The following is a 13506-nucleotide window of genomic DNA, read 5'->3' as shown; positions in this document are numbered from 1 at the left end:
AAATTCTTCCATTTCCTACAGCAATAAAATTCTATTACAAACATGCGGGATAGCAGGGGGAAACAGTTTACCTGTTCTTCTAAATAGGCAGGGTCAGGAGAAGTGTCAGAGACGTTAGACTGGTTCTATATTCTGCCACAGAGAACCATCTAGTATCTTTAGGAAATATGTTTCTGAAAACTAAGGCTCAAATATATAATGAGTGATTACAAATAAGGCATAGAGCCAAACCATTTTGGAATGTGAATAGGCAATCAGAGACAGCTCTTCCCATGGTTCATGGAACACTTACCCTCAAGGCTTCATNTCTCAAGTCTTCATTTTATTGACCAGAAGAGATGTTTGCAAACTCAAAAATATTCCTTGTAAGGAAGCCCAAAACATGTCAGTTTTCATCCAATTAAATATTAGTAAATCAGTCTAACTCTCTGTTAGGCATTCAGGATATTTTTTTCACATTAATTCTTTTCCGGATTAATGGGGCTAAAAATGAATTTCTTTTTAGAATTGAGATATATAGTAATACATTTTAAAAGTAAACTACTGCTATTTTTTTTTAACACAATAACATTTATGAGACAGTGCTTACCTACCTTCCCACAAGTAGCTGACACGCCTTAATTTGAACCTTAGGACAGTGATAAATATAAACTTCTCTACAAATAAAATCCTCTGGGTCACCACTTACAGTTGTGCAAGTCGGGCACTGCAAAGTCTGGAACTGGGGTCTTTTGCATTCTAATCTATGTGAATGTCAACTTCCAGAGATGTGTCATACTCTTCCTGTGCAATTATTTGTGTCTTCCTTGCAGTATCCCTTACTGTATTTATTACATTTTTCAATTGTATTTATTTATTTATTTATCAATATATTTCTCAATTTCAGGCTAGGAAAATTACTAGGGAAATGATGATGCCTTAAATGAAAGTGGACTACTCTTCTGGCTTAGATAATGTTAAGAGAATATCTCTGAAGTCCCAGAAGTTGGTATTTTGCCATTTTGATTCATCTCCCTTAGAGACAGTGATGGAATAAACACACACATACACACACACACACACACACACATATATGCACACTTACCTTCTAACAGTTGGAATTGGATTCTTGATTTGACTGCCTTTCGTTGCCCTTTTTCTGTGTATGCAGTGATTGGCATAATTTTTTCTTCAGAGATATAAGCTGTGATTGGTGTTCATAGGGCCCAAATGTTTGTATTAATAATTGGGTTTGTAATGGAATAATTTCCCCCCTCTTGTAAAACATGTCTGAGTTGTTTTGTGAAATTGTGTATGTGAAAAGTGAGGACGGGAGTATGAATATAATACTGTGGCATGGGGTATTATCTACTGAGCCAAGGAATATGTCCTGTCTCTTTCTGTATGTTTGTTTAGAGATTGGTTTATTATTTGCTATAATAGCACTCAATAGAGCTTACCTGTAGCTATAACTTGACCGGTAAGAAAAGCATATTCAGAATCCTAAAATAAAATTGAAACTTAAATGTGTATCTTACCCTAAATAGAAATCAAGAACTCTCCTGAGAACACCATTTAAACTGCAATCTTCTACGGAGATTATGCAACCTTACATACAACCCAAGAAATGGGTGTGTGTCTCCTCAATCCCTTGATAATGGTAGTTATTGATAAAGAGGCTTAAATACAATTTTTTAAATCATTTTTATCTATTATTCTCTTTTATTTCTCATTGTTGTCTTCTTCCAACATTTTTGGCTATCCACATTTATTTGTTGGCGATTTTGAAATGTGGTATCCTTTTCAGAAATTTTAGAAAAATGAGACACTGTGATCTTAAAGAAAGAATTCAGTGTTTGGGTCTCTTAGTTAACTCCATGACTTCTTTATTTTGATGAATCCTAATCTGTTTCTAATGCTCCTTGTTAAAACCTAGACCTTGTGTTACTCATATGATTACTAGAAACATTCACCTGAAAATTTCTTTGGCTCCTTAAAGTGAATAGGTCCAAAACTGAATTCACCATTGTCATCTCAAAAAAGTTCTTCTATGAATTATTTTTTATCTTGGTAAAGATCACTAGTATCCAAGAAGTACTACCTGATTCCGTGTCTTCTGTCAACACTTACTTCTTCTTACTGAGAAAACTCTGGAATCTACCTGAGAGTTCTCATGAAAGCATCTTTATCATTCAAGCAATCATGGTAACTGTCCCAATTCATAGCTCCATCAGCTTGTTAGGAAGACTATACTAATCTCCTGAGTGATTTCCAAGGCCTTAGCTTCCTGTGGCTTCAGTCAGTACCCAAACTGTAGACACACTGATATTTTAACATGCCATTTGAATCACTTCCCTCTTTAGCCAAAATATCAAAGTGAAGTCCAAAAAAGGTAATATCAGTCATCAGAGACCCCTATGATTCGTAAAATAGATTTGGAGTAGCAAACAGCATATCTTTGCTATTGAGGCAGAACACTTTAAAGAAAAATCAGCATTGTATCATAAGGTACAAAAGAAGCCCTCCACTGTAATAGACCTACCTTAGGTAATGGTTTGGCAGGTTTACAATGCAAGCCTCCTACAAACTCAAAATTAGGTAAGTATGGACGAGGAAATTCAAAATCCCAATACGTCCGGATTAGCCAAATTTCTGCTTTTCCCATAATCTCACATAATGTAGTGGGTCTTCCTGGAGAAAATGAAAAAAGTTGTGTGAAGCTTATTAGTATATATGTTTGTTGGGATACAACTTACACTAATTTACCGACAAGCTATTAAGGAAAAAATAAATCTATGTCTCCTAGATTCTTTATCACATCTAGATGTTAAAAGGAAGGGGAAATTAAGATGATAAGGAGGGAAAGAGACAGATTAGGAAGGAAGAAAGGAGAGAGGGAGGGAGGAAAGAAAGAAGAGAGAGAGGGAAAAATAGAGGCCAAGGAGGGAGAGAGGGAGGGAGGGAAGAAAATGGAGGTAAGAAAGAGAAGAAGGATGTCAGGTGAGAAAGAGGGAGGATGAGAGGATATTTGGGTAGGGAAAGTAATGTGTAAATGTAGTTTCACAAAAACAAATTTAATAAAAATTGTTACCACAACTCCATTTACTGATGAATTTAATACTCATTGTTTCTCTCCCATTAAATGGCAGATGATAGATTAGCCCCATTGTATCAACACCAAATTCCCTCTCAATGGTTTTCTAACTTCTAATTAGGAATGTATCTCTACCTTCCAGCTTGTTACAGTCTCCAGTTCACTCATAATGTTAAAGAATCCCACCAGCATTTGTTTACTTTATCTTCCTGAATCAAATCCCATCACTTTCCACCACAATTGATCTGCCACTAGTTTCTTAGTTGAAATGCCCTGAATAATTCATACCCAATACAATCCCCTTTGCAGTGTGAAATATACATGTACATACCACTAATATCACAGTTATTTTAGTGTTACCTTTAAATGATGTTTTTTTGAAAGGGAGAGTCTAAGTATTAATTTTGGAAGATTTGTAGAAGGGAAGAATGAGTATTTGCAAGTGACCAAGTCAACCATAGTTAGACACAGAAAACATGTTTTGCATGTAAATAAATAAAAACTCATATGAGAATTCTCCTTTCTTAAAGATTACAATCAAAATTGGTGGTCATATACAACAGAGACTAGATAGCCTCTTTTTAGAGTCATTGCTTTGTAGTATTTGAATTTACGTCTGAGGTTGTATAGTCAAACGCCTTAATTTGATAATGAAGAAGAATTTCTCAAGGATGCTCACCTTGAAATTGCCAGAGATTGGATAAAAACACCACTTCACAGGTGTCATGTCAATATATTTATGTACTTTAGAGGTCTTGTTCCATGTGTATCATGTCCTGTCTTGATTACCAACTCCTTAGGTGAAATTATAGTGTATAGCTCATAGAACACATTTTGAGAAATACCTAACTTACAGTATTTACTAAAATTCTATATTTGAAGCAGTGATGCAGTTACAAATATGAAATCAATGAAAAGTAAAGAAAATAAAATTGAACAAAAGTATGCAAATGTTGGCAAATAATTTCATAAGACATTTTAAATGTTATATTGAGGAATTATAAAACAAAAATACAGAATTAACATTTACCACCAAACCTTTTCCTGTAATTATATAATTCCCACAAACCATATTATGAACACAGTGGAGAATTATATAAATGGACTATTAAATTTGAGTTACCATGTAAATACTGTTAATGTTTTAATATATTGTTATAAACCTACATGATGAGTCTACCAAGGTGACTTTTAATTTCAAAGAGCTCTTAGAGTTAGCCTGCATTGATAGCAAAATGCCTTACAGTAAGCAAGATAGATAAGAGGACAGTTAACCAGTCTCTCAGAGGAAAGTCGTGTTAGCTGGGTTGGTATCTAGAGAAACTCTTCAAGGCTAAGGTTATTAGATTCTTTTGGAAGACATGTGAGGAAACTAATGTGTATAATTTATGGATCACTGTTAAAAAATTAACACTTTACTTTTTAAGAGCAGTTTTATGATCACAGTAAAATTGAGGGAAAGGTGGAGATTTTTCATATACCCTTGCCTTCACACATGCATAGACTCTCCATTATTAAAATCCCCAAACATAGTGGTGCATTTGTTAGAATTAATGAACTTATATTGGCACATTATATCATCTGAAGTCCATAGTTGACATTATAGTTAACTGCTGGTATTGTTAATTCTGTGAGTTTGGACAAATGTAGAATGATATCTAGCCATCATTCTGATATCATACAGAGTATTTTCACTACCCTAGAAGTCCTCTCTGTTCTGCCTATTCATCGCTCTTCCCAGCCTACTCCTGGAAAATGCTGATGTTTTGTTGTCTTCATAGTTTTACCTTTTCCAGAATGTCATATAGTTGGATTTATACAATATGTAGCCTTTTCAGATGGCAGTCTGTAGCCTTTTCAGATGACATTCTTTCCCTTAGTAATATGTATTTAAGGTTTCTCAAAGTCTTTTTATGGTGTGAGGGCTCATTTATTTTTAGCGCTGAATAGTGTTTCATTGTCTAGATCTGCCAGTTTATCCATTCACCTTCCAAGGGACATCTTGGTTGCTTCCAAGTTTGGGCAAATATGAATAAAGCTGCTCTAAATATCCGTGGGCTCATTTTTGTGTCAACATAAGTTTTCAGCTCATTTGGGTAAAGACCAAGGACTATGATAGTATGGTAAGAGTATGCTTAGTTTTTAGAAGCCATCAATATGTCTTCCTAAGTGTCTGTATCATTTTGCATTCTCATTAGCAAATATGAGAGTTCTTGTTCCACAACTTGCCAGCATTTAGTATTTGTCACTATTCTGCTTTTTGTCCATTCTAACAGATGTGTAGTGCTATCTCATTATTTTAATTTGCATTCCCCTCATGGCACATGAGATGGAGTATCTTTTTACACACTTGTTTGACAGCTGTCTATCTTCAACAGATGAGGTGTCTGTCTTTGCCCCATTTTTAATTGTGTTATATGTTTTCTCATTGAGTTTTAAGATCATATATATAGTGGGGGTCAGAAGGAGAGAGAGAGAGGAAATCTTCAGCAGTTTCCATGCCCATTGTGGAGCCCAACACGGGGCTCAATCTAACCATTCTGAGATCATGACTTGAGCTGAAATCAAGAGTTGGATGCTTAACCAACTGACCCACTCAGGCACTCCTAAAACTATTTTAGGTAACAGCCTTTTATGAGACGCACCTATTGCAAATATGTCCTGTCAAACAGTGTCTTAACATTGTCTTTTACTGAGCAGAAGTTTTAGTGTTAGTGAAGTCCAGAATATTCATAATTTCTATTTTGTACATTTGGTGCTGTATATAAAAATCATTGCTATACCCAAGATCATCCAGGCTTTTTCCTAGGTTTTATTCTAAGAGTTTTATAGTTTTGCCTTTTACCTTTAGATTTATGATTCATTTTTNTACCTTTAGATCTATGATTCATTTTTAGTTAAATTTTGTGAAGGGTGTAAAGTCTGTACCTAGATTCTTTTTTTGCATAAGGATGTCCAGTTTCTTAAAAAGACTATCCATTGTACTACTTTTGTTTCCTTGTCAAACACTCATTGACTACCTTGTTTGGGTCTATTTCTGGCCTCTGTATCATTTATTTCCTTTTCTTGTCTCATTTCCTTAGCTAGAAATTTCAGTATTATGTTGAGAAGGTCTGGAGAGAGATAACATCTTGCCTTGTATCTAATCTTGGAAAAAAAAACTTTCAGTGCCCCATTATTAAGATGATTTTAACTGTAGGTTTTTTGTTTTGTTTTGTTCTGTTTTTCTAGCTGTATTTGTTTTGTTTTGTTTTGTTTTTCTAACTGTGGATATTCATCAAGTTAAAGAAGGTTGTTTCTATTCCTAATTTACTGAGAGTTTTAAACATGAATGGGTTTTGGGTTTTGTCAAATTCTCTGCATCTGTTAATATGCTCCTGTGACTTTTTTTTTTAGTCTCTTGATGTGTTGGATGACATTAATTGATTTTATTTTATAAGAACAGTGATTTCATTTATTTATTGTTTAAGAGTTGTAAGTTATAGTAGGACTTAGCCCCTCACGAGACTGGACATCGATCATCTCTTTGTAAAAGAGGTTCTTTTTCCCAAACTTTCTGTCCAAAGGATGAATGGTCTGTTTGCACCCAGTGCCATCCAAATGTTCAAGTCAAAAATATTTGTCATTTCATATATAATTGTATATATGTGTATATATATATATATATATATATCCCCCCCAATTAAGTGACATGTGCTCGGAGCTGCCTGGCTGACATAATGACAAATTTATGCATCAGCAACATTCTGAAACAGTAGTTAAAACTCAAAATAGCCATGACCTCTCAGTTCTGTGTTTAGAATTACTGCTGGCAGTGGCAAACAGAGGTCTTCTTGCAGTTTTAGGTTGATTAATGGGCCATTGGCCTCCTTCCACCAGCAGCAAGATATTTCCATAAAAATAACCCATCTGAGGGAAATCTAAGTAGTAAGATCAATTAAAAATCAACATTTTTGAATGTTGAGGCAGTCTTGCATATCTAGGATAAATCCTACTTGATGGTGGTATATAATTATTTTTAAATACATTGTTGGATTCAATTTGCTAACATTTTGTTAAGGATTTTTGGATTTATGATTATGAGAAATGTAGGTCTATAATTTTCTTTTATTGTAATGTCTTTGTCTGGTTTTGATATTTGGGTAATGCTGGCCCCATAGAATGAGTTAAGAAGTATTTCTTCTGCTTCTGTCTTCTAAATGTGATTGTAGAAAATTAGTAAATTTCCTTATTAAATATTTGGTAGAATTTGCCAACAAACATATCTGGGCCCAGTGCTTTCTGTTTTGAGGGTAATTATTAATTCAATTTAATAGATCTAAACCTATCTAGATTGTCTACTTCTTCTTGTATGAGATTTGGCAGATTATGTCTTTCAAGGAATTGCATTTTTCAAGGAATTTATGGTATTCATTGTTATCCTTTTTAATGTCCATAGCATCTGCAGTGATACCCCTTCTTTCATTTCTGACAGTAATTTGTATCTTCAGATTTTTAAATTATTTTTTATTCTTCATTTTGTTTCAGTTGGCTGGAATCTGATCAATTTTATTGATCTTTTCAACAAATCACTTTGGGTTTCATCGATTTTCTCTATTGATTTCCTATTTTCTGTTTCATTGATATCTGTTTTAATTCTTATTACTTCTCTTCTTCTGCTTACTCTGGATTTAATTTACTCTTCTTTTGCTAGTTTTCTAAGGTGGAAAATTAGATTATGTGTCTCAGATTTTTATTTTCTTTTTTTAAATCAAGGTATAATTGACATACAACATTATATTAATTTCAGATGTACAACATAATGACTTGATATTTGCATATATTGCTAAGTGGTCACCATGTTAAATCTAGTTTACATCCACCACCATATATAGTAGCAGAATTTTTTTTTGATGAGAACTGTTAAGATCTACTTTGTCAACCACTTTCAAGTATGCAATAAAGTATTAACTACAGTCTCCGTAACTACAGAATGTATATTATATCTTATGTCTTATGTATTTTATAGCTGTAAGTTTGTACCTTTTGACTCCCCTCACCCATTTCACCCAGCCCCACCCCTGCCTCTGGCAACCACCAATCTGTTCTCTGTATTTATGAGCTTGTTTGTTTGCTTGCTTTTTTCACATATAAGTGAAATCATACTGCATTTGTCTTTCTCTGTCTGATTTATTTCACTTAGCATAAGCCAAACTCAGGAACAGAGAGTTGAGGTGGTTGCCAATGATGGGGGCTGGGGCTAATAGGGAGGTGTTGGCCAAAGGGCATAAAATTTCAGTTATAAGATGAATAAGTTCTGGGGATCTAATATTCACCATGCTCACTATAGTTAACAATATTGTGTTATATACTCAAAAGCTGCTATGAGAGAAAAAAGATATTAAATGTTCTCACCACACACAAACACACACAAACACATGCACACAAATGGGAGTGCGTTAACTAGCATTACTGTGGTACNTAAAAATTTCAGTTACAAGATGAATAAGTTCTGGGGATCTAATATTCACCATGGTCACTATAGTTAACAACATTGTGTTATATACTCAAAAACTGCTATGAGAGAAAGAAAATATTAAATGTTCTCACCACACAAACACACACACACACACGCACAAACACACATACACAAATGGGAGTGCGTTAACTAGCATTACTGTGGTACTCATTCTGTGGTATACGTGTGTACCAAATCATCACGTACATTTTACACTTGCAGAATATTTTTTGTTCAATAAAGCTGCAAAAAAGAACTAGTATGGAAGAAAGGATGTAAGATAACAAATAGAAGCAAAACCAATTATATAATTAAATTTCTGAATGACAAAATAAGCATTACAGATAATTAGGGGAAAGAAGGAGTCTTGAATAGTGATGATAAAAGTCTTTATCCCTATGCAAGGGTAGGGATAAAGAAGGAAAGGAGAGAGATGGGGGAAGGAAGCTGGGAAGATCAAAGAAGGAAGAAGAGTAAAGGGAGAAAAGCAAAAAGAAAAGACATTGACCCCAATTTATAAAACACAGAAAAATAAAATGCTAAGTATTAAAGCCTTCAAAGGAAAAAAAACACAGCTTGTTTGAAGATAGTATAAAAGGAATTTATGCTTTCATAGTAAGAAAAAATTTCACTAAGTGAATTAAAACAAAATAAATGAAATAGGTAATTAATTTGACTACATTAATAAAACCTGAAAGTCATCACAGGAGATTTAAGAGAATGAGAAAGACATCTTAAACTACAAGAAGATATCTACAATACATAAAACTGACAAAGGCTTATCTAGGATATATAAAGAATTTATTCAATCAATAATGAAAACACAAACATATCCATTAGAAAAAAATGGACAAAAGAGGACAAGCAGGGAATTCACCAAATAGAAGAAGAAGTGGAAATGGCCCATAAAATATGAAAAGTTACTCAATCTTTGTATAATCAAGGAAATCCAAAAAAAAGTATGATATAATTTCAGATGAATTGGATCAACCAAACTTAAAAAATAATTTAATTCTTTTTGAGATGAAAAGTCAGAACATGGTGACAGTTGCAGAACTTTATAAATATGATACATATCGTTGTATATTTAAAATGTGTCACATTTATGGTATGTCAATTATATCTCAATAAAACTTAATAAAAGTCATTCAATGATATGCTGATTAAGGACATGGAGCAATGGGGACTACAATGCCCTGTTAACAGTTGAAGTGAAAATTTTTATTTTCTTTGCTGAAGTATAAATTTTTGAGCAAAGTCTGAGATTACCTGGTAGGGGAAAAGATATAATTTATATTATATCTTATTTATACTATTGCTTTTATACAACAGGAGACATATGCAAATGTTCATAACGGCAGCATTACATAAAAAACTACCAGCCAGCTCTCCATCTACAGAATGGCATGGCCTAGATACACAATAAAGCACTAGCTATAGATAAAGCTCTATCTATAGAGCTTAAAAAAAAAAGAAAATATATGAGTCCATCACGAAAAGAATATTGAGCATAGGTAGTGAATTTATGTTTGTAATTATATACTATTCAAAAAACAACAGTAGTTTTGAGAGAATCGCATATACATGGCAGATGTAAAATTTCAAAATGTTCAACAAAGTCAGGCTTATAATTTCCATTAAAACAGGGGTGTTTCTAAGGGAGTGGCAACAACCTATTTCTGAACTTGGTTATAGAGTATACAGAAGTCTATTTTATTATTTCTTTCAACTGTACACTTACATTTTATATACTTTTTTGTTGGTATGATATTTTCTAAAATCTGAAAGTAGATGCATAATATTTATAAATAGATATAAAATGTTTTTGTGTCTGTGTAAAGCAGTTGAAAATTCCCAAGTCAATTGATGGGCTTAAAATATATTTGTAATACATACAATAGAAAAAAGGTTTAAATTCCCTAAAATGTTAGTTATAGATCAGTAAGATAAGCAGACCCGAAGAAAATGGAATTGCTATCCACCTCAGAAATGGTCTGAGGAGAAAGGCTAAATGATTCAGCAATTTTAGAGAACATTATGGCAAGGATATAAGTGCGATAAATTTCAGACAACATTTTTTGTAATACCAGAGTTGGAACAACCCAAGTAGCTCTCACGACTAGACTAGTTCAATGATTTGTTCCATCCATTAACATGAATACTATTATGTGAATGTAAAGAATAATGTACACTTCAAAATATTCTGTAGAAAGATGTCAAATCTAGATTTGGTGAAAAGAAAGGCAAAAATGAATATTTAGTAATTCCTCCTAATGACAAAAAAAAAAGATGTATATAAATCCTTACGTTTAGTGATGCATGTATGGTGTCTTGAAGTAAACACAAGAATAGTTAATAATACTAGATATGGAAATATGAAGCCAATTATCATTCATTATATATATTTTTGTTCTGTTTCAAATTTTTAGCCATTTGTATTAGTTATTTTTATTATGAGATTGAGAATGAAGTCATACCCATGGTGCATTCAGAATTTCCGGATAAAGAACATGAAGGAATGCAGGAATGCAAATCAACAAAAGTACAGATAGCAAACAAACAAACCTGTTAAAGATGATAGAGTTAAAAATTTGCCGGGGCGGGGAGGTTAAGATGGCGGAGGAGTAGGGGACCCCTTTTTCAGCCGGTCCCCTGAGTTGAGCTGGATAGGTACCAGACCAGCAGGAACATCCACGGAATCAGCCTGAGACGCAGGAAGATACATCTGGATCTCTACAAATGAACATCTCCAGCGCTGAGTATCGAGGTACGAAGCGGGGAGCCGTGAAACCGCGCACAGATATCGGAAGCTAAACAGAAGGGGGAGGGAGCCGCCGTGTCAGNTGGTTCTTACACCATTTATGGTGAAATCCACATAATATAAATTTAAATCGTGTATAAAGAGAAGGATTTTTCAAGTGGATTGCTTTGAATATTAGTTTGTGAAACAAAGTTTCAGTGTTATGGACTGACTGGTGTTCCTCTAACATTCATATGTTGAAATCTGATTAAATTTTGAGATAGGTCTTTTAAGGTCAGAATAAATTCTTAAATTCAATGAGGTCCTAAGTGTGGGCCCTAATCCAATATCACTGGTCTCCTTATAAGAAGAGGAAGAGACACTGGGTTTATGCATGCACAGAGGGAAGACCATGAGAGGATATAGCCAAAAAAAAAAAAAAAAAAACACATACAAGCTAGGAGGATGGGCCTCCAGAGAAACCAGCTCTGGCAACACCTTCCTTGATCTTGGACTTCTAATACCAGAACTGAGAAAACAAATTTCTGTTGTTCACCTACTTAGTCTGTGGTATTTACTTGTGGCAGACCTAGCAAACTAATACAATGAGGGAGTTAAATTACTCAATATTTCTAACACTCGGAATGATCTTTGGCTTGTCAGTTCATGTTTCTTCATGATTCTCAAAAACAGCAGGAGTAGAAGCCAGCTTCAGTTGAGGAAATCAATGAGAGCTAGATATATAAAACTTGCAAAGCAAAACCATTCCTTATTAGAAAACACAATCAATTAAAAAAGAGAATATATATAATTAGTGGAGAAAAAAATGCTATCTTTCAACAACTCAAGCTATAAATGATTTTAGTTTTCTATTTAATTTTTTTTTAATTTTTTTTAATTTTTTTTTAAGTTTTCTATTTAATTTTTCAGGTTTCTTTGTAGTACTCCCTGAAGAAGGATAAATCATCTAGAAAACTTTTCAGTGTAACTACCTCTGAGGAAACAGTTCACCTAAGACTTAGTGAAGTTTCATCCCACCCTTATGAAAGAGATAAGAATGGCAGACACTCTGGTCCAACAGGAGAATAATATACGTTTTGAATACAATAGTCCATGAGCCTCAAAATCTCTGGGTCAAAATTCAGGCAAAGTAAATCATATGCCAAAGTTAATCCCATTGTTAATATAGTTCAGGTTTCAGTTTGTTACTGGAATCAGGCGAGGAGATTATCTTACTCTTACAACGAACATTACAGTACTTTTTTGATCAATAAAAAGTCAAATCTCCTCCATATGAAAACTCAGTATACAAGATTTATTTGTGATATCCTATATCTGATAAAAAAATACATCTTCCGTTAGACTTACATTTATTAGTGTGTTTTATATTTTGTTTTGTTTTGATAAAAATCTAAGTATCTAATTATCTTACAAAATGGGTAGATGACTGAAAAAAAAGGGTAACCATGACAATATATTTCTTGCCTTTCCCTTCCAATTAGTTACTGATAACAGTTCATTGCTATCACATAAAAGTTTTATGTGAAAATGAAATTTTAGAAATTTACATTTTCCTAGACTTCTCTTAAACCCCGAAGTTTCTTTACATAACTACTTTAGAATGGAAGGCAATCTCTTACCTAATGTTTCACTGTAAAACTGGTTCCAAACCTGAGTGTCCAGTTGTTGGATCCAGAAGTTAGAGAGAATGAAAAACATTACATTTTTTACCCTTTGCAGAAAGGTCATTCTGTCTGTTAGTCCCACCATGGCAACAGGCACATAGGAAAGTGGAACTGGAAGTTTCCCACAGTATTTCTCCAGAGTGTCACCTATAGAAAACCTTAGTGTGTACACAAAAGGGATTGTCAGTAACTCAGCAATCAGCTCTCCACAGGGCAACGCAGGGTCTATTACCATTATGTCGTACTTGGTTTCCTGGAGTTTCTTCATGAATGACTGGTTGTAGACTACACTCTCACACAGGAGTTTCAATTTTTCTGTTATTTGAAGAAAGAATTCTTGCAGTTTCATGACGGACTGCCATAGTGACAATGTTGGCATAACATTAGTAGCCAGGTGTAAAAAATCATTGAGTGTTTTTTCAGCCATCTCTCTGTTAGGAGGCATAGGGACCACCTCAAATTTCAGCGTGGAAGCCTTGCTGTAGTCAATGATGAAACTCTCTGGAGAAAC

The 13506-nt window shown here is 33.9% G+C and overlaps 1 protein-coding gene across 1 annotated transcript in view; it reads right to left on the bottom strand.

The window, feature by feature from the left end:
* The window catches only part of UGT2A1 (UDP glucuronosyltransferase family 2 member A1 complex locus), a 162509-nt gene that overhangs the window by 119521 nt on the left and 29482 nt on the right, over nt 1–13506 (bottom strand). Inside the window, 1 exon segment of the mRNA XM_034671732.1 lies at nt 2518–2670. Coding sequence (XP_034527623.1) covers nt 2518–2670 — 153 coding nt within the window.

The sequence above is a fragment of the Ailuropoda melanoleuca genome, chromosome 11 (genome assembly GCF_002007445.2).
Source record: "Ailuropoda melanoleuca isolate Jingjing chromosome 11, ASM200744v2, whole genome shotgun sequence".
NCBI lineage: Eukaryota > Metazoa > Chordata > Mammalia > Carnivora > Ursidae > Ailuropoda > Ailuropoda melanoleuca.
This window is presented reverse-complemented; position numbering and strand designations above follow the sequence as displayed.